Below are 22,311 nucleotides of genomic sequence, written 5' to 3'. Positions count from 1 at the left end.
TGCCATGCGATTGCACTCCCTCAGTGTCCATGATAGACATACAATCGCTACACAATAACTTAAAAAAACTGCTTTGGCTGTCACAAAAGTGAGTAACCTGTGGAAGTAGATTCACAAATAAGGCGGGTTAGATTCGAAGGCCCACATACTGCTACTGTCCCAAACCGGGGTCGAACCGGCGATCTCGAGCTCAGCAAGCCAGCACGCTAGCACGCTGCCGGTTGGGCGTGTAGAAAAAGTTTGCAAGCAGAAGAAATTTACTCTGGTACGTTGAATTCGGAGAACTACTTACTTATTTATTTATCGTGTTGCTCCAAGGGCCTTGCGGCATTACATTGAGAACGCATAACCGCAATGAAAATGATTACAGAACAGTAACAGAAAAAAGTGACAGGAAATGGATTAACACTGGAAAAGTAATACAATGTCACAAAGAACTAGTTGCATAACAAGAATAGCACTGATTGGTAATACTAAAAAGGAAAAAAAGAGCGGAGAGCTGTTTTGAATGATGCATGATTTACAACTGAGGTGATGGATGAGGGTAAAAAATTTCATAGTTTCTATTTCTAGTTCCATTTCTAGTCACGTGCAAAGAAGGAAAAGAAGAAAAGAGTTGCTATGGGAGAAGAACGGTTTGCACATCTGAGCGTTGGCGTCCAAGCATTGCCTTCTGTAACGCACTGTACGGATGTAAGGGAGAGTAAGGGACGACGAGTGAAGATGTTTATGAAACGGATGGAGGGTTTGGAGATTACGGCGGTGATCTAATGGCTCAAGGTCATGAACTGACTTTAGAGCGGTGACGCTAGTGGTGCGGGAATAATCAGATCAGATTAAACGAGCAGCGTGATTTTGTATTGATTCGATGGCATTTGAAAGGAAAGATTGGTGAAGATCCCAAATACAGATTGCAAATTCCAACTTTGGCCCAATGAAAGTCAGGTACGCCAATCGTTTAACTTTAGGGGGGATAAGACGGAGGTTGCGTCGGAAGTAACCCAGGCAGCGGTTTGAGTCACTGATGATGTGGCTAACAGTGGTTTATCCAGAATCCCAAGCACTGAGGGGTGTTGGAAAAAATTGGGCTGCGGGGGTCATTACGTCATTGGCAGGGTTACTTCATTAGAGCTTAACATATCATTACTGACATGTGTCTAAAGCTGAAATCGCAAGTGGGTCCCCTGTAGGGGTACACAGGTGGAAAAGTTCGGGGGGGGGGGGGGGGTGTCACTGAACGTTTGGGGGGGTGTAGGGGGGGGGGCTGGATAAATTACTGGTGGTTAATATGAGTGTGCCATTAAAGAGTGGATGTGATATGAAGACCAAGGTACTTGTAGGTACCCTTGACTAACTAAGGTGTTACAGAGTTTGTACGGGTACCAAGATTGGTGTCTGCCGACGTGGAGGTAAGAACATTTAGATGTGTTTAGTGGCCATGTTGAGCATGAGTCGATAAGACTAAGGTCTGATTGGAGGAGTATTTGATATTCTGGAGATACGATATGTTTACAAATGACACAGTCGTCGGCGAATAGTCGGATTGCAGATGAGAGATTAGTTGGGAGGTCATCAATGTAGACTAGGAATAGTAGGGGGCCTAATACAGAGCCTTGTGGGACACCTGATGTAACGTGAGAAAGAAAGGAACAATTATCATTAACAAATGTGTAAGAAGACAGGTAGTTAGTAATCCATAAGAGAAGGGTGTCCGGAATCTTTAGACGAGATAATATAGAGATTAGCCGTTTGTGTGGAACTTTATCAAAGGCCTTTTTGAAATTTAAGAATATTATGTTGGTATGGATGCCTTTATCGAGGTGATAGGATAAGTCGTGAATAAATGAAGCTCATTGGGTAGTACAGGAGAGACCGTGGCGAAAACCATGTTGAAACGGAAAGAAGAATGAATGACCTTCAAGGAAGTCCATTAGATTTGAGAATATGACGTGTCCAAGTAGTTTGCATGGGATGCTAATGAAAGTTAAGAGGGCATAACTTCGAGCTGCCTTTGCATATTGGTATGACTTTACCTATCCACCAGTCGCCAGGTACATCGCCAGTGGAGAGTGATTGGTTGAAAATGTCAGTTAGGAAGTGGCTAGAAGTGTGCTTGGTGCTCTTGAGGGCTTTAGAGTTGATGTCGTCAAACCCAAGAGTAGGAGGAGAGCTTGAGGGAATCATGCCACTGAGCGAAACAGAGAACCGAGGCATATCGGCGTACCAGAGGGGAACTAGGTGGGGAATATTGGGAGGCTCGACGTCCAAGTACACACCGCAAACGGCAGTGTTAAATAAATCGGGAGCACACGTGGGTGGGTAAATTATCACCGTCGTTAAGCGTTATTTGTTCATGATGAATCGGCTTAATGAGGCGCCAGAACTTACTTGGATTACAGGAGACAGCAGCAGGAAGGTTGGAAGAAAAAAATTCAGCTTTACGAGATTGTAATTTTTATTTTATTTTTATTTTTTGTAAAGACTGGCATGTGTGTTATCAGTTTTCCAATCGTTAGGCTTGTTTGTGAGGCTGACCCTTCTGAAGGGTTTCTTCTTTTTGTTCAGAAGAATTTTTAGTCTATGGTTAAACCAGGGAGCACACTCGTTCACCTTAAGCCAAGCGGTTGGTATAAATTGGTTCATCAAGGACACTAGCTTATTCTTGAAAATTAACCAGTTTTCCTCTGCAGACTGAGAATGAAAGGCTGCTAAAAAATTTGGATAAAATCCCTCCAGCTCCCTATTAATGACTTCGAAATTGGCCCTATTGTAGAGCTTAATTACTTTACGATTAGGAAGGTTTTTCTAACAGTCTTTTTTTTCTTTAACAGTCTTTCTAACAGTCTTGTTTCTTTATTGTTTCGAGTGACAGCTACGTTGTTTTTGAGTTCGTTTTGCAGTGCAGGGCTGACATTGTACCGCCTTTATTATTCCAAACTCTCAATAGCATGCCTGCAACATTCTCGGCCTAACGTCGTTCGCCAACCACTACTGTGAGCGACACTAGACCTACGTTGATCCAAGGTGCAGTGGCCGACTAAGTCGCTTGCCGACCGAAAACTGACCACTGGCCGATGGTCGGCACGGCAATTTCCACTTGGGGGCTAGTGTTATTTACGCATTACACATACGTCGGCAATGATATATGTGGCGTACTGCGAGGCTATTACAATGTAACTGTAATAATGACCCCCACCCCCTCAGAGACATTTGGAACAGTGCTTGCGATTCTGGATAAACCACTTGCTCCTCTGCTGCCGGCAATGCTCCCGTGACAATAACCCAAAATGTCAACATGAAACCGTCCCAGATTAACAGCTCTGCAGCACAGTTTAAAATTTAATTCCCCCTCCTGAAGTTTGGACAATCAGCAGCCTAGGCAACAAAGCAACTTTGAACCTGGATGGTTTGATGGATGACGGCAGATCTCGCCATAGTCTGCAACATGACGCACAGTCGAGGTCCCACGGAACTGCATCTTTTGGTAAGCTTGGTGGTGATTTGAGGAAGGAAAATTCTATTAAGTAAGACTAATTCACTTAGTGTTTAATCATGTTTAATCGCTTTCGTGCAAAGTCGCCTTACATGCAGGGCGTATAATACCACGCCAAAGAGAAATATGTTTTTCTTCGTGAAATTAATTTGCCAATAATTGAGTGATGTCTGGTTGAGTGTTTGCATCCTCAGGAGCTGTTTCAGTCACCAGTCACAGTGTCGTCGAGGAAAGGTTTGGCGGTTGTTTTTCATTGCAGATCCTCAAAGTTGGGTTGATGCAGCCTTTAGTCTGGTTATTCTTTGTCCCAAGTGGCAGTATTTTGTTCTGAAATGGAATTTGAGGAGTAATAGAATACACACTTGCGCTTCGCTCCCCTCACTCTCTACATTATTTTGCGTAGAAGTTGAAGGTCATGTTGGAGATAAAATAACATATATGCAGGCAAGCTGGTGGACGAGGTCTCAAACTTCATCGTCATGGCTCATGTTGCACGTTGCTTGAATGCACACGAGCTATACGTTTACAAGCGAATAATACCTGTTGTGCTTTCTTAGCGTTTACAACTGCTGCAATCTTTATACGAAATGTGAGTTATTTGAGCTTAAGAGTATGGTCCTTGAAAACCATCAAAACGATGTGTATCTTGATACCTTTCTTAACTTGATTGTGTGAGTCAGTGGTTGTGAGCAGAGAGCACATTTCTCCCTCTCTACTTGCAAATGGCCTGGGGCATAGCTTTGTTTGGTGTCACCATTCAGCAAGTCGGCTTCACCTCACTGTCGAAATGGGTGTTGTGGGAGCGAGGCAAACTGCCGAAGCCGCAGCCTAAACTAACACTAGTTTTGGTTAGTTTATGATATGTTAGGGTGGTTTAGTGTTTATGGTATTTATGTGGTTAGTTCAGTGATTTTAGGTTAGCGCGGCCCCCACAAAACCGAATTCGACATTCATGTTTCGGTTATTATATGATAGTTTAGGGCAGCTATGGCAGCTTGCCCCTCCCCACAAAACCGATTTCAACAGTGAGGTGAAGCCGATCAAACAATGCCGCAAATGGTGCCCCGCAAAGGAAGACAATCTACGACATCCGTAAGACAATAAAAACCAAGTCATCGTATATGCCTTGCTTAGGCAGGTAAACACATGAGCAAATGAATAAAAGATATTGGCGATCAATTGCATTAATACGACGGAAATGTGTTAGCATTCTCACGGTCAACTACACAGCGAATTTTGTCCTCACGCCAACCTCTCGAGCTCCTCCGTGTGGCGCCCTTTCCACTCCTCTGTACACCGACAGACGACACCGGGTTTTTGTTCCCATGACCGTTCCAATGCCAATGCATTAATAAAATGGTGGCGGTGGCTGTGCTTAGGGTCACAGCCGTTGGGTTTGATGCACAACTACGGATAGTGGCGTAGCCAGAGGGAGGTTTCTGGGTTTCGACCCCCCCCTCCCGAAATCCTACTTTTGCGTGAGGGTGAAATCCTCTACAGTCTACCCTATGTAAAGTTCTCATAGAGCTCATCCCGAAATATTTTTATGGCTACGTTACTAACTACGGACACGTTGTCTGTGATGGTTGGAGTCCGTCTGACTTGTCCTGTTGTAGCTCTAACCCCAGATGTCGGTAACCTCGGGGATGTAATGTCGCTGTTATAGCTCGAGCATCCTCCTTTTTACTTTCTCGGTCTATATAAAGTGAAGAACGTTCTTCAGCAGTGCGTGGCACCTTTTTACATTCCTTAGAGCCCGCTCTTTGATTTTGATTATATTTTCGTCTCGTATATGCAGATGTTGACACTATTTCCTGTTCGACTCTCAAATGCAAAATAATTTCTTTGTGCTATATACACATGCAGCTAGATCTCGTAAAGACGATTCGTTTGACACCTCGTTTGTTTTGCTGTAACGCACGGAACCCAGTGCTACGCGTGACAGACGCGTGACAGACGACATTCGTTCCTCCGCACCATTGCCTGTGACGCGTGCATTATCAAATGAAACTTTTATCTGCTATCTATACAACGCCATCTCACTCATTGCGATTTCTTGAGTAGCTTTGAAATTATGAGCGTTTTAAATTAATTGCGCTTTCGTGACGCCGTTCTTGACACCCCATATGTACCACTAAGGAAGACGCAGCTGTACGTCAAAAATCAGTGTTTGGACACCTGGGAGGCTATGTTCGTTCAGTGTCGAGATACTTGATGCGCCGAGAAGAGTAAGCGGAACGCGCTTATTGGTGGTGCTGGTAAAAGGGCTCGCTGTTGCCGGCCTCACAGAGGTAGGCAACGTCACGGCTAACGCCCTGGGGGAATGTGCATCCTGGGCCGACTTCTAAGGGGCCTGTTCTAAGGGAACGGTTCAGGGTTCGGGATTTGCCATGCGAGAGCACTACGACGTTAATTAACCATACCGTCTCCTTTCACGGTGTACTAAACCCCCCAACAGTGTCCCGTACCAGGACGTTGCAAACTGGTTTACTAAAACTCACTAATAGATGACTTGAGATAATCCCAGAGTGCTTGGCGCCGCTTTCAACTGTGGGAGCTTACTAATACGAAAGAAACGGGTGGCCTCCAAACTGTTTCGATTTCTCCCCTACTGGTCCACTGTCCAAGACGTGTCAAGGTCAGCAAAAGCAAAACATGAAGGATTATTCTTTGTTCCCCCACTCAGTAAGTGCCCAGGATGCAATGCGTGCACAAGGAGCACTGGGATTTTCTGAAATCGTCTATTACCGTTTGCTGCTTTGGTACCAGTGCTGCAGCCACAGGTGGGATGCTGTTTAAAGTGGTGGTGCACACAATTTTTGGTACTTTGTTTAATTTTATTTAAAGGGGTATAAAGGTGCAAAAATATTGCGCCACAAAAGATGCCGTTACTTTGACACCGACACAAAAGGAACGGGATTCACGCGTTGTGTCAGAAATTTATAAGTGGTAGGAACCGCGTTTATTGGTGGTGATGGCAACGTCAACAGAGGTAGGCAACGTCACGACTGACGGTCTGGGGAATGTGCGTCCTGGGCCAACTTCTAAGGGAACTGTGCCAACATATGTCTGAAAGCGTCTGAGGAAAACCCAGGAAAAACACCAGACAGCACAGCCGGCAACGGGTTTCGAACCCAGGTACCTCCCCGTCTCGACTGTATGCTAATAATTATAGCATATTGGTGGTGGTGGTGGTGGTGGTGAGGGGGCTTGCCGTTGTCGGCCTCACGTATGTGGGCAACGTCACGACTGACGCCCTGGGGAAATGTGCGTCCTGGGCCGACTTCTAGGGGAACTGTGCCGACATATTGAACAGCGGAGTGCACGGTGCTCCCCGCAGACCAGTAAGCGCGTTCGGCTTACCTTTCTCGACACGTCAAGTTATCTCGGCAATCAGCGAGCATAGCCTCCCTGGAGCAAAGCATTTGTACGAGGACCTCGTATTTATTTTGCCGCACCCACCTTCGCTTTGTCGTTAAGCGTTGTCTCTCCAGATCTTCCTGGTCTGGTGTAGAACCTCCTCACAACTGGCGTGAGCAACTTGGGGTCCACAGGGTCAGCATTCTTAAAACCTGCATTTAGCAAGCATATACATGTCCTGCAGCAGTCACATCACAGTTTTCGCTACTTTGTTTCTTCCTGGCACTTCAGGTTCGTAGGGGACTATTACGTTAAGATGTGGAAATACGAGTTTCTACGGAAACGCAGATAGTGCAGAGACAATCTTACCGAAAAGCGATGGAATGAGCATGCCCATTGCAAGGGTAGTGAAGAAACTGATAGCTGGTACCCAAGGGTAGCCTATGTGGTACAACTTTAGAATTCCTCTGCATTCAGAAAGAAATCAGCTATTTTTCCCTGAGTGTTTACTGGTTCATATATAGGAATGCCATACTGTAAACTTTGACAACTTACTCTGTAGGGTACCATCCTTGTGATGGACCCCTCAAGGTATAGTTGAAAGTGCACCCGTCCAATCCTGTTCGTGCTACCGCGGGTTGCTTGGGATAGATGATGGATCCAACGCTGATCCAAGCTGATACTCCCATGCCCAGCAATAGCGACAGCAATGCAGCCTGTTCAAGTCACATGATGTGTGAGCACATGAGTTGGTAATTATTTAAAGCGACGGTTGCATCCGTTCCAATTTGAAACTAAAAAAATCCCCCCCCCCCAAAAAAAAACGAAAACCCCACGCGAAATAGTGGCGTGATTTGACTGCTCTTCGACGGAGTATACATGACAAGAGCAGACGTCGGATGTTGAGAGTATGCCGGCATTCACTCTCTGGAAAAACGACAAAACGTCACTCCCTAAGAACCAATGAGGGCACGACTTTGAGAAAAGGGATGCCGCGGCGGTGCGGAAGTCTGGCCGGCGCCTTTATCGGACGAAAAAAACAAATAGCAAAGTAGATTGTCGGTTGATGCTGAACATAGAGGTATAGCTGTTTCATATATGTGTTTTTGGATGCGACCGCCCCTTTAAGGACAAGACTTACTTTCTTTCCGCACCACGGGAACAGAACCCCAATAAAGAACAATGCACCCGTAGCTCCACCTGCGGCTCCTGTCAGTACGTAAGATGCCTTGGAAAATGTAAGGGAGGGCATGAGCATATCTTAGTGAATGAATTGAGTTTAGTGAATAAATGGCATACTAGCTTATCGTACGTATAACGTGCACAGTGTGGCACTGCCTTGATATTGTGCAAGAGGTTTCCCTTTGCACCTCAAAAGCAGTGTTGTACCCGTTACCGAAATATGGTATCGCGATACTGATACTCGTTACTTGAGTAAAAAGCATCGAAATACCGATATCGATACTTCTTTTTTAAAGTAACTGAGTACCGCTACCATTACTAAAAAAAGTAATGCGATACTTTGCGTGATACTTTTGTTTGAAATACAAAGTTGATGCAACATAGAAATATCGTTTTACGTCAACAGTTTTGCAGTAAAAGGACAGCATATTTATTATGTAGTTCGGACACTTCGCTTGACTTTTATGAATAGCTTGTTCTCAAAGTCTTATTCTGCCATTCTAGCAGGCCGTGGTCTCTCCGGCAGCTGACAGAGGCCGATATGACAATTATGTTACTGTCATGCCCACACGTACCCGGGAGTCCAATGACCAAGGAATCCTATCCGAAGCTAACAATGCCACAGTATATGTGAGCGTGACTCAGCGCGACCCGGCAGCTTAGCAGTGGAATCCAGAGCGCACTGTCAAAGACTTGACCTCTGTTCATTCACCTCAACTCTTTTGTTGAACACAGTGTTGTTATTTCCTCCAGTTTCAAAGAAAAACAGTGAACATGTGTCTCGATATAATTCCATAATTCCGGTTACGGAGCACGTAGGCGTGTCCACAGGCTTCTTGTCGAGGGCTAGGTGGACCATTGACAGTGAATAAGAGTGAAAAATATGGTCGGTGAAGAAAGGGTGGGGCACTAAAAGGTATCGGTATCGTATCGGTAACGATACAGAGATCGTGCTACCATAAATTTGTAAGGGAAATACTCTTCCGATACAGATTTTAAAAAGTATCGCGATACACACTCCGATACCGAAAAAGTATCAATTACTGTTGTGACCATTACAACCATTACATGTGACCATTACAACACTGCTCAAAAGTGTGAACTTGGCAACAACTGAACTGGCACCTACCCTAAGTACAGATGAGAGAAAACTGGCAAGGAAGGCAATGACAATGGCGAGAAGTCCGTACGCAGCCGCTGAAATACGGTAAAGATATTGGAGGTTGGCTCATGTAAACAGTACTGAGCTGGTTAAGATTAATAAGGTGGTGCACTCAGAGACATTAATGAGTTCTTTATCCTGCTCATTTTGGAAAAGAAAACAAAACAGTAGAAGGAAAACGGATAACACGATGGTACAATGCTATAATTGTTGGCAGTCGCACCTCGTTATAACGAAACGCGATATAATGAAATTCGCGATAGAGCGAAATAATTTGTATTCCCCGGCTGAGGCCCTCAGAGACTAATGTATTTTAACTCCCGCTACAACGAAATACTTTTAGCCGCTGCCCCGTAGCTCCGTTAATTCGAACTCTCATAATTCGAACTGGTGCTCGGGTCCCGTTCATGTGTATTTGAATGGGGGAAAACGTCCGGTAATTCGAACGCATGAACGTGCGCAGCGGTTTATTCGAACGGGATTGTCCGGCCGCGCCCAACTACGCTCCCTCACGGCCGCGCGCTGATGGTTGCGCTGTTGCATGTGAGAGGCACGTTTACTTTTAGACCATTATTTATAAAGGCGAGGGAAAAGAAGAGCAAGGAACGCACCACCACAACGTTGTGCGCAAACGCGACGCGTTGTGCTTCCCCCCCCCCCCCTCCTCTCTCTCACACACACACACACACACCTCCCGAGAAGCTTCCCTGGATCCGCCCCTGGCCTTGAAGCTCCTCCGATGCAACTAGTACGCGCTACCACCGCATCGGCTCCTCATTCAGAGCGACTCCCACTAGTTCGAATTTCGCCTTATTAGTACGAATCTTCAGTCCCCCTTGAGTTCGAATTAACGGGATTGCGCCGTAGTTCATCGTGTTACGTATAGTTTCGAGCAGCAGTGGTGATATGAAACCAAGTCATGATTAGAGTCCTGGGGAGGGACGTGATTTTTTTCAATTATGGTATCAGATGTCACATTTTGGATGTTTCGAGTTTCGGATCAAACTGGGTAGCAATTCAAACGGATGGTATTAACCGAAGGCTTTGCTTAGTGTTGCTTGTGCACACATGGAGACAACCTACAAAACCAAGTTAGGCCAGACATCGCCCTACGACATCCCCATTTTGTTTCCTTATCACATCACCATCGCCCAGTATTTTTTAATGTAATCAGAAAGAGCATATATGTCCGCTGGCTCACACTGTACTTCAGAGCCCAGTTAATAAAGTAACTAATAAAATAATAACAATAAAATAAATGGGAGTCATGTGGACGAGCAAGTAGCTCTTTAAGAGAGGTCCTATTTTGTATTGATCTACAACTACCTTCGATTTGTTTTCCATTGATGTCCATTGGCTGTGCGCAGGAAATTGTCCACACATTGATACCTACCAATTCCTTTTGTAGTCCATACTATAGCCGCTGGTGAAAGTTTGAATTTGGACTGAATGAAATCTTCCCAAGTGATAGCTGCCATAGAGTTGTACCCTGAAGACATAGTGCTGAAGAGGAAGAAACCATGGTAAATTAAAGTAGATTTTAATAAAGCCTCAAAATCGTCTTTTACCTGAGCGATCCACTGTAAACAGCCGCAACGAAAAGTCCAGAGAGACCCGGCATATAGTTTAGGTTTTCCGCCACAAAATGAGGCATTAACTGGAAACCGTTCGCGGTATTGTTAGCTCGCTTATATTCTGCACCACCAATAAAGGATACCTCATCATACTTGCGTATCACAGATGCCTTGACTGGGTCGCAGTGACGATACACAGAGAAGAGTACCAGCCCACAAACGCACGATAGTGCCACCGTGAAACTTATGCCAAGCATGTTAGCGTAGAGTGCTCTGGAAAAAGCAAAAGCACAATAGCATAGCATAAACCAAAGGGAAGAGGGCATTCCATTTACCCACGTACACGGTATATTACAACAACAGCAAAGACGAAGCTCAACAAGTGGAGCTGCAAAAACCGGCTAGCACCGCAATGTCAAGGCAGCATCTCCGTCGAAGCCCCTTCGCGCTGCGCTCGTGCGTCACGGAGTTATAACACTTTGAGTATGAGGAGATCCTTTCACTCTTTCTTGGCTCGCCTCCTCCTCCTCGCCAAATCTCAGTATGACGTCGTACCGAGCGCGCAACGGAAGTGCGTAATTTCCCGTCCTCATGACGACGCCTGGGCCGCGTACCCACATGCGGTAGAGATGTGCGCAACCGCCTGCCGCAAGCGGACGTGTATGCATCAAGGTATATTTAAACAGGTAGCGCAACTCCCATAGGCCCCTGTGTCTTCAGAATGACGCCATGATTGAGACGGTCAGCGCCATCCATTCGTTGCGCGGACTACTACAATTGTAAATAAATGACGTCAGAGATGACGTCACTAGTATGAATAATAATTAGTGCATAATTAGCCATGCACGTTTACATTGGCCCACTTCGCTTGCTCTGTATTCCCTTCTCCGCGCCCAGTCAACAATACCAGACGAGAACACAGAAAAATAAAGCATATCAGGTTTAATCAATCATATCAATTCCAAATACATACGGTTATCACAGATTTTGACAACTCCAAACAGAAAGGCATCGTGATGACCATACAGAAATTAGGAAGGTTCACATAAGGCTCATTTCTCACCCAGAGCTATACGTACACCTAGTGATTAGGCATTTGCATTTATTCAATGAGTGGCCGTTATAGGTCACGGTCCATTGCAACAAAACACGACATCGTTGGTGCACAGTTGGTTCCTGCTAACACTCACACTATCATGGCCGCTCGTCCCATGACGAAATCTTTTTATTCGCGGGGCCAGCAACAGGGGATGCATTGTATTCACCTGTTCACACGTGTTAATCTTGGTCTACAGCACGGAGATGTGAACGTCGCTTCCTGTTTGACCCAAAGAGTGTACGAACTCCGTATTACAATGCACGGACACACGGTACGGATACAGAGACGCATGGATAAACACCCCCAACTGTGACACATGCGCAAAGGAGCAGGATACGGAAATGTACTGAGTGGTAGATGATCTCTATATGTGCACGAGCGGGGCAACAGAAAGTTTTTTCTACATTGAAATTATGAATAACCTATTAGTTCACACACAAGCGACGCCCATGTTGTAAAGTTTTTCTGTTTACAACCGTACCTCTACTGTCAACACCCAGGATCGCTCGCGCCTCTTGCTGGTGGCCTTGCCGATGGGTCTGATTTGGTATTTTCGCTAGTTTTCGCTACCAGTTTAGATATACCTTGTATGCATGCCGCCCCAGCTATACTGCCTCCGCCTGCGACTCTTCACGCCACAGCGAGAGCTTGATAAGGTGGCGAACGACAGCGAAGTCGAGCTACTGACTGTAGTGAATGTTTCCTTTCTTACATCTGAGCTTTTGCGAAATCAACATCGCAGACGCAAGAAACGCAGGTTTTGGGTTCACTCGCTGTGGCGATAACGCATTCTTTTCTTGTGAACGATGTTTAGCTTTCAAGTTTCAGACACTGTGACAGTCAATATCTTACACTTTACTTACCTGCACTCCCAAATTTTATTCCAGTGTCGACCCAAAAAGTCATTTTAATGCGACGCTCTATAATGTAGGCAGCAATGACATTTTATTTACGTCATAAATTCGCCGGCTGAAAAACGTGGGCATCACTGCGACATACCTTCCAGTCAACGACGCCGTCAATGCTCTCCGTGCGGGAGGCCGGAAGAAAACAAGAATGCACGCGACTTCCGTTTACTTCCTGATGGGCCGAGCATGTGCGGATGCCGCTAAAAATCGTGCACTGCGCGATCGCCAAAAAGCGGAAACCGGAGGTGGCTTTTCCCGCACAGCGGCAAGAGTTTACCGCGCCGCGTTCGCGTTTCCGCGCTGATTCTCCGTATGTAGGTACCACGACCATCTCTATAATACACGAGCATAACACTCGCCCGTTCGCATATGGGACTTCCGTCCGCGCCTCGAGGAGCGCAAGTGACGTATTTACGCGCGGAGCGCCCGCCAGGGGCGCCACTTGCGAGACCCAGAAGCCCAGAAGAGCGCCTGTTGTAGCTCAGCTGTGTGCAATATGAGTGGTCCTTGTGGTTAATTCTTCGTGCGTACATGTTTGTGTATTGTCGCAGGTTCTCTGTTCATGTAGAGGTTAGAGTTCTGAAACTAAATACTGTCGTGAAGATAATGAAGACGATGCCCTGATCGTGCTCGCATCTGAATGATCGCGCGTGCCTGCTTCTTCTTGCTGGGCAGAATAAACATCCCGGTTGTCCCGCTGAGTTGCTCCCTCTTAATCCCCGACATAACTGGTGGAGGTGCGGACCTTTTCCCATCTCCGACGCTTTACGTTCCTTCCTGGAGCTTCGGAGCGGACGAAAGACCACCCCGATGCTGTCGTCCTCCGGGGACGAAGGTGCCCCTCCCGACCGCTCGGCTTCCCTTCCTACGGCTCGTACAGCTCGAAGCAGAGTTAACTGGAACGCCGCTTCGACCGGCGGAGCAAGAGCAGTTCTCCACAACTCCCCATAGAGCCCATAGTATAGCTAAATTCACACAACACTGGGCACACGACCAATGAGAGTGCAGCGATTGCTTCCCCAATCCTCCAATCAGAAGTCTTTCCGTCCGGCTCGCAGCCCGACCGGTTCTGGCTGTTGCTGACTTCTGCTTTCCATACTGGCCTGTACAGGCTACCCCTCACCTCTAAGCCTCTAAGTCTACTAGCTTTCATGCACGTCGTAAAGTTATTCCGTGATTCCCAAACAACTGTGAAAAGTGTCGTAATGAACAAATTTATTTATACTGACACAATCGGCAGGTTGACACATGTACATGCACTGAGCGTACTGAGTCCATTGCGTAGCGCTTCCTAGCACACTGGAACAAAGTTAAAACTTGCAAAATACGCATATCGACACAGCTTATTCCCAGCAACGAACAACTGTCACATACTTGCGCACAATCGCTTGATCATCATGTCCTTGCCTGCTACACGTCAAACATAAAATGCTGCTTCATGAATCGTATTTTCTTGTCACCGCTATGCAGATCTGACGGCGCTCGAACATGTTCATCGAGCCAGAATTCACGACAACACTTCAGTTTGAAATCCGGTTGGCTCTTCGTAGACCGATGCTTGTGGCGAGACACAGTACAACACGATAAAAGACACCATAATACACGGATAAAACGGCGATCGGCGAACGCACTTGCCTCCCAACGAAAGACACCGCCAACGCGGCGCCCACCGTTCAGATTTCAAATGAAACCGCCGAAGGAGAACGCAGCACGCAGGCGAGGTAGCGCGAAGTGCCGTTTTCAAATTCTGGCAACCAATCCGGACACGCTTGTGGCGTCCGACCAATAGAGAGGCACGGATTGCTTCGTGCGCAGTAACACGCATTTTGATACAGATTTTGCGAGAGCTGTGGGGGGCTGGCAAGAGGGGAGCCACCCTGGCGGCCTTTAGCAGAAATAAAGGGAGAGGGCGTTTCGACATTTCCATTTCAGTCGGAGGGAGGTGTGGGAGGGGGAGGTGTTCGTTGTGATGTGCCGAACAGTGCCCAATCAAGCTGGCATTATCAACGCTGCGCCTATTCCCTAGTAGCACATATTGTGGCCTCGACGTTGCAGCAATGTTGCGAATGTTGTCCAATGTGGGGCAACGTTTATCAACATTTCGCAACGTTCCTGCAACATTATCAAAAGTGGACCAACGTTACTTGACATTCAGCAATGTTCAAGCAACATGGAAGGTCAACATTTGAGCAACGTTGCGGCCGAACGTTCCTGCAGCATTGTCAGAAGTGGACCAACGTTACTTGACATTCACCAATGTTCATACAACATTGCAGAGCAACGTTGGAGGAATATTGCGGCTCTACGTTTCCTGAACGTTGTTTATTGACTTTCCAGCAACATAACACTGCGTAACACTCTTACCCACAGAGGAAACCTACCGGTTTTACAGCTCCAAACAGTAGGTAATTACATTAGAGACGAAAGCTTGAATTAAAAACACAGTACATGACAGGGAGGGGTGTCAAAAATGTTGTTGAGTGCACTTGACTCTTGCAGATGCAAGGGCTAACTACAAGAACGCATCCTGGTCACCGTTGCAAACGTTGCACGCACTGCTACACTTAATGAGCATGCCCCCAACACTTTGCATTTTAGTATATGCCTCATCCTGTTCGCAAATAGAGCCTACTGCTTGATGACAGTATCTCTATGTCCAAACGGGATACCTACAGGGATACCCAAGCCAGGCCTCCACAGCTCCCCGCATTTGCGGCAGTAGAAAAATAAAATCACGTCACAGTCACGTGGTATTACATCGTCAGGCATCATGACGGATGCCCATTGGCCAAAGGAGGATGCGCGCTCCGGGATTGGTTGACAAAGTTTCGAACTATCTGACAGCTCCCTTTTCGCGGGCAGACTGGGCAGTCGGCCAGGCGGGCAGCTCCAAGCAACGTCGCTGCGTCTCCGCGGCTCGCCGATGTCGGTTGACCAAAACGACCAAAGAGGAAGTGTACGGGGGGTTTGTTCGTGAGCTATAGTGACTCTGGCCATGTACTGATCTCCGATAAAGTGTCAACCTACGGACATTCTTGCCGGGTCGGAACTGGAATGCTTGGTGAGCTGACGCCTGAGGAACACTTTCGAGCGCTGTCGCATTTTCAAATACACTGACTAAGAAGAGAGTGTTCGTAACGACAAAAGTATTTCCCGTGACTGTGTGACCTACGGTGCATCGCCAGAATGAGAAGAAGATGCTCATCTATGAAACGCACGCACTCGTGGACTTCGCTCGCCTCCAGAAGTAGACTGTATGTGTGCTTTGCAAGTTCGAACTTGATTTGGTTGCTGTCTATTCAAGGAACGAAACGTCCTGTACGCACGGTGAATATATGAGTCAAACATTTGAGTTTATACGTTGCATCAATAAATATGTATTTCGCCTATCAAAAATGTCTTAGTTATTTTGGAATAACGGGCGCCAGGTATGAAAACCAGTAGAAGTCAATGGCAGCCAGGGCCGGCCGAAAGCCGAGCCAAACTGAAAGGTTGCTGATTGGTTGGCTGCTAGGCATCACGACGCATTTTCATTGGTTGTATGTCCAGTGTTGCCTGAATTATCTCAAACTATGGACTCTATGGGGAGCTGTGGGCGCCTGCCCAAGCGGTCTCCCCTAGCCCCACTCCAGTATAAGTGAAGCGGAGATTTGCAGAGCTCAAGTCGGCTAACAGTGGCGTGCAAGTGCTTGCAGTCAGTATGCATCTCTGATCCGACGCAAAAAAGAAAAAAGAAAAGTAAGAAATAATAGCGCACAAATACCTCCGCCAACCTCTTGCCAATATTACCTAAATGTTGTCATAACGTTGCCCTTATGTGGAATGTTGCAGTTGTCATGTTGCCGCAATGTTGTATAACATTTTCTAGCAACGTTGCTACAACGTGGCCTGAAGAGGACATTAGCGACGTCTATGCAACGTTTGTAGAAAACATTGGGGCAACGTTTCGGCAACATAGTGTGCTACCAGGGTTTGTGTTTTGGGCGATTGTGTCTGAGATAATGCAGAGAATCGATGGCATGTCACGCGCCTGGATACGGGATGGCGCATGGGCACGCGTCATCCGAAACGCTCATTTTGTGATCGAATGAAATGAATAACAGCTTGTCTCTGTTCGGAAAATTTACTGTGCCCAGAATAGAGGATGCGAAGATGCTTGAAATAATTAGTGATGGTAATCGCGAAAGCATCGTAATGAGTTTTTAAATATAATAATAAAACAATGCTTTCATGGTGTAGCATATCGCGTCTCTCGGGGGTTTCTCGGAAGCACAGCCAATTAGTACACACACAATTTTTTTTTGTGTGTGTATGCTGGCATACCGTGCAGGGAGTCACCGTGAAGGTTTTTTATTATTGGTGTAGTGAATAATCATCAGAGCTAGACAAATTCACCATGACCTTTGTCCTCACTTCAATTTTCGTCAGCAGAGGTTCGCTCGTACCTCGACTGCATGTTCCCCAATTTGCGTCTCCCACCTTTCGTAAATCGCATTTTTATTTTAATTTTTTATTTTTTTTTGCCCCACATCAGTCCTTTTTCTGAAAATTTTCGTCGTCTGGATCACTTCGCCGTAATTTTGGAAGTTTGGGAGGGGTGAGAGACGACTGGTTCGCACGTGCTTACCTGCCACGCGCCATCGGGATATCATCGATTCTTCGCAATCCCTCAGGCACGGTCGCAAAAACCAAACGAGCGCAGCGTTGATAACGCCAGCCCGATTGCGCACTGTTCGGCACGCCACAGCAAACACCCCTCCGAGTAGAATGGAAATGTCAAAACCTCCTCGCCCTTTATTTCTACTAGACGCCGCCAGTGTGGCTCCCCCCTTGCTCCGCTGGTCGACGCGGCGTTCCAGTTAACTCTGCTTCGAGCTGTACCTGCCAAATGCGGCAGCTCTCCCCTCTCAACTACGAGGTCACACCCCTTGTACCGCCGCCTGACCGCCGCTCACGTGGAACCCAAGTTGTTCACGTGTTGCGTATGAAGCCTTTCGTCCGGCCGGCCGAACCTCCAGCCCAGCCTTCCGAAGAAGGGGGGGGGGGGGGTAATGTCGTGAAGATAATGAAGACGATGCCCTGATCGTGCTCGCATCTGAATGATCGCGCGTGCCTGCTTCTTCTTGCTGGGCAGAATAAACACCTCGGTTGTCCTGCTGAGTTGCTCCCTCTTAATCCCCGACAATACTCAGAAACAGGCTGTGCTTTGAAGCGTAGGTGGCATGTGAAACTGTGAAACTCGCGCACTATGTGCCGTACATCGTACACATAAACTTGGCAGCAGCACCTTGTATGTTGGGCCAGTTATCATGCGTTTATGATTGTCAGACGCAAGCGCGTTCAGGCTTTACGTTTCACGTGAGAGGCGTTCCGTGTTAACACACAGGGCAGTTAGAAGAGAATGGGTGAATGCGACCCTAAGAAGAAACTGTTCCCGACAAAGAGATGACTGACACCTGTTACGGCGTCCAACAGAATTTGTTGTATAAGCAAGCACTTCAGTTTTAAATCAGCAGTTGCTTGTTTTGTTTTCCTACTTATTGGTCCCTTTTTATTTTACTTTTACACTTTTTTTTTCTTCTTTTGCGGTTTGCCATTACAATGCTCTGCTAACCTTTATTATGCTGTTCGGATAGAAGCCACTCTGAGAATTTTTCTTGATGGTGGCTTTTCTGCGACGCTACCTTTTGGTGCCTTTTTGTGTTCGTTTTGCACTCCTGGGAGATGAAAGGCTGTGTAAACTTCGTGATCACTAAACGTAGGTACCGTAGACACGTAAACGTACGTAACCGTACGTACCGTACGTAAACACGGTGCCACGTCTGAGAATTTTGCGCTTTGCGCCGATGCTAAAGTCTTCGGCCTTGAAATGCCGAGAACACGCAGTGTTCAAGCTAGCATGCAGGCGAAAAACGATTTTAGATGGAGAGTTTTTCGCTGTTGCAGACAATGGTCGCGGCTGATTACTTTGTTGTACGAAGCATCTTCATCAAACACAAGAATCCTAAGTGATGCAGTCAAAAACTTCTAATATTAAAATTACCGTGATAATCTAACAAATAAATGCTATTTTTCCTTGCTGACTTGTTGTTATGTTCATCGTTATTTCTGTAATTCCAGATGACATCTTCATCACAGTATTTATGGTACTAGTTACGGCATTTAAATACTGTATATTTTATATTTAAATACTCCTATCGAAAAGTATTTATGAAGAGTATTTAAACACCCCTTTCAACAAAGTATTTTGTATTTATATATAAATACTCAAAAAATGCATTTATGTCCACCCCTGGTCGGAGGCCACGGTTCATTATTCGTTTTTTTCAGAGAGAGATGCGTAAAAGGTACTCAGCTATATTAGATAAAACTATTTATGGTGCACACTGCCATCCATAAAGTGCATCCTGTATGAAATGAAACAATCGCAATTCGCAATGAAGTTACTTGTGTCATGACGCCACGATATATTTCGAGCCACTTCTCCCGTAAGACAGCATTTGAGCGGAACTCGTGGAATGAAATACTTGTGTTCGACACTGCTTTCTTAGGCTTGCAAAGCGGGACGCTGCAGTACACCATCACGTCTGCACCATGCACAAACCATGTACTGGAGACAAACACTGTCCACCGTGTGAAAAATAGCAAAAACCAAACGCGAATGACGTCAGCAGCGGTATCGGCATAGCATGCGTCGTCTGCCGAGGGTCCCGTATTCAGCGCCACAAACGCGGGGCGGCCGCTTGGCGAAACTACATCAGTGGCGCTGGGGCTAGGCGCGAGTGTTATGGTCGTGTATTATGGAGATGGTCGTGGGCTTGCATCGGTAAAGGTGTGCAGTTGGACCGAAAATATATTTTCTCCGATTCCTTCCATCACGTAACGTTTGACGCGGCCATACGCGGACGTACGCGGCCTAACAGGGACGTGGCGAACGCTGGGAAGCGGCGCGGCAAAGTGCTCGGAACGGAAGCGGCAATGAGCGGAAGCGTTATGACGTAGAGCCATCGAGCAACCGTGGTACAGCTTGGTGGCCCGGGAAATGGGCGATTTTAAGAACTCGGTAGCATACAAAATAATACGATGTGGGATGTGGGACTTTGCGTACGAAGTGCGTGGAGTGAGGCGTACAGACCCTGCCAGAGACAAAGTTTATCCGTGTGGTTTCTCAACCCCTTTAAGGGATTGTGTGGGTGGGAGTGGGGGCCTGCAGGGACAGTAGTACTTATGACTCGAGTTAGACTTTTTCTTCGCATTTGCCTACCAGCTTCTACAGCACTGAACACAAAAAACAACTTGAGCTATAAAGCATAGTATTTTCAGGGGAAGTCTGTGCTAGGCTAGACTGGGGGCTGCAACGCAGTATGTTTATTGCAGGAACTGCACGAACAATAAGGACAAACACACCAACGCCCAAGCAACGATCTGTATGACGGCAATTGACGAAAGGTCAGCGAGTGCCGATGGCTGGACTCGAACCCACACCTCCAAAAATGCTGCCTGCCTCGGTTGTCTGTGTGTGAATATTTTTGGTTCCATGTTAACGCCGCGAAGCAACTGTGGCTATGAGCGGTGTACAGACGTGGACATTTGGAGAGAGGACAGCAAGAAGGCGTGGGGGACAGTGGGTTAATATGCGTCCTGGGTCCACTTCGCGGGGAACTGTGCCGACATTCGTCTGGCAAGGCTTCGGAAAACCCAGGGAAAACGTCAGACAGCACAGCTGGTGGTAGAATTCGAAACCAGCACCTCCTCCCAGTCTTCAGCACGACCTTGGCCCGGTCATGCCGCTGTTTTTTTTTGTTTGTTTTTGTTTTTTTGCTCTCAAATAACATCTTATTTCACACAGCTACACTTCAAGACGTAGGCCTCTGTGTGTGAATATTCATGGAAGAAATGTAAGAGATAACGGGGCAGAGCGAATGTGGTGTCCGTGTCTTCATGAACAAGGCCTGGGTATGTGTCGAACAGGAAGGTGGGGGTTCGAATCAGGGTTGCCAGGTCAAAATGCTGAAAAGTCACTACCGCACCATGAGACAGTAGCCAAAAGTAGCCAAAAACAACAACAACAGTTATATTCTGACGATGAAGTGGGGAGGTTTTGCACTCTAGGAGTGGAACGCTACCCCATAGCTAGGGGGTCTAATATGAGTGCTGACAACGAGGAGTGATGACGATGGTGAGCGATGACGGTGATGATCGGAGCGGCGATGGCGATCGTGATGGTGGGAATGTCCGAGAGCGCTGTTGGGGTCACAATGAGTCCTTTAGGCCAGTCGCCTGAAAAAAAACAACTACATGACGTAAGGCCGCCCTGGAGTTTGCCGAGGTTTCCCAAGGGCCGAGGATGCTCGACAAGTTGATGGGGCGGCAGCCAAGGGTGGCAAGCTGTGACTGCAGCGTACACCTCTCGCTGATATATGTCCGATAGCGGAGGAGTGTGCGTTCTACGTTGGCAAGTATACCACACTCGTTGCACATAGGGCTAGCCTCACAGCCTAGCTGGTAGCGATAGAACGGAGTGAAGGCCACATTCAGACGTAGGCTGTGGATGAGCGACTTCAGGGGACGAGGAAGCATTGCAGGCAGCCGGTTTGACAGTGTTGGGTCTACACTTCGCAAAGAGGACATGGTTGGAATGTCGTGTTGCCACTGGAGGTTAGACCAGGAATCAGACAATTGCTGGAGGAGAGATCTTCTGTCTCCTCTCGAGAGTATAATGGACATAGAAGGCCGTTGTTGATGTTCAGCGGCAGCGGCAGCTTCATGGTTCCCAGTTATTCTGCAATGCCCTGGAACCCACTGAAAGGCAACGTAGTGAGAGCGATCTTGTAGAGACTTCAGGGCGCACAGGACATCTATCACCACTGAGGAAAGGGAACCGCGGACGCCCATGTTTTTAATGCACAGGAGAGCTGCTTTGGAGTCGGTATAAATTACCCATTTCCGCGGTTCACAGTCTTCGGCATATGTCAAGAATAGCATGATGGCATAAAGTTCAGCGGATGTCGATGAGGTGCGGTGAGACTGACGACAACCACTTGTAACGGACTCTGATGGAATGGCAAAGGCTGAAGATGAAGTGTCCCTGGTCCATCATTCATCCACATCCATCCGTGTATACAGCGGTACCGTTGCAGTATTGAACCTCGATGAAGTCAAGGGTAAATTGCCTAAGGATAACATCAGGATAGCTCTTTTTGTTGTTCTTGCGGCCGGGTATGGAGACAGTGACAAGCGGCGATGGCAACGTCCATGGAGGTGCTTTGGGTCGACTATGAATTTGGGAATATTAGGTCTGAATGATGTTATAGAAGCGTAAACCGTCGCGTTCCGTCTAGCGTGAAGCTTGCGAATCCGAGAGTGACGTTTATGATGGGCACGTAGACGCAGATAGTGGCGTACAGTTTCCCGAGTACGGAGAACCTCAATGGGGATGTCCCTGACCTCAGCAACTACCAGGCGGGTTTCAGCGCCTCGCGGGACCCCGAGACATACCCGAAGGCGTCGTGCGAACAGGGCTCGAATCCTTT

General features: G+C 47.0%; 1 protein-coding gene across 1 annotated transcript in view; it reads right to left on the bottom strand.

Annotated features, from left to right (window-relative positions):
* Positions 1 to 3,528: 3,528 nt before the first annotated feature.
* The window catches only part of LOC135385330 (sodium-coupled monocarboxylate transporter 2-like), a 63,148-nt gene continuing 44,365 nt past the window's right edge, over positions 3,529 to 22,311 (bottom strand). The window contains exons 9-17 of the mRNA XM_064614586.1: positions 10,915 to 11,044; positions 10,766 to 10,854; positions 10,591 to 10,700; positions 9,165 to 9,232; positions 7,995 to 8,081; positions 7,409 to 7,569; positions 7,223 to 7,320; positions 6,956 to 7,065; positions 3,529 to 3,820 (exon numbers count right to left, since the gene is read on the bottom strand). Coding sequence (XP_064470656.1) covers positions 3,707 to 3,820; positions 6,956 to 7,065; positions 7,223 to 7,320; positions 7,409 to 7,569; positions 7,995 to 8,081; positions 9,165 to 9,232; positions 10,591 to 10,700; positions 10,766 to 10,854; positions 10,915 to 11,044 — 967 coding nt within the window. The 3' untranslated portion in view covers positions 3,529 to 3,706. The remainder of the gene's footprint in view (positions 3,821 to 6,955; positions 7,066 to 7,222; positions 7,321 to 7,408; positions 7,570 to 7,994; positions 8,082 to 9,164; positions 9,233 to 10,590; positions 10,701 to 10,765; positions 10,855 to 10,914; positions 11,045 to 22,311) is intronic.

This window comes from Ornithodoros turicata, chromosome 2, assembly GCF_037126465.1.
Source record: "Ornithodoros turicata isolate Travis chromosome 2, ASM3712646v1, whole genome shotgun sequence".
Classification (NCBI taxonomy): domain Eukaryota; kingdom Metazoa; phylum Arthropoda; class Arachnida; order Ixodida; family Argasidae; genus Ornithodoros; species Ornithodoros turicata.
The sequence above is the reverse complement of the archived record's forward strand: the minus strand, read 5'-3'. Positions and strand labels throughout refer to the sequence as shown.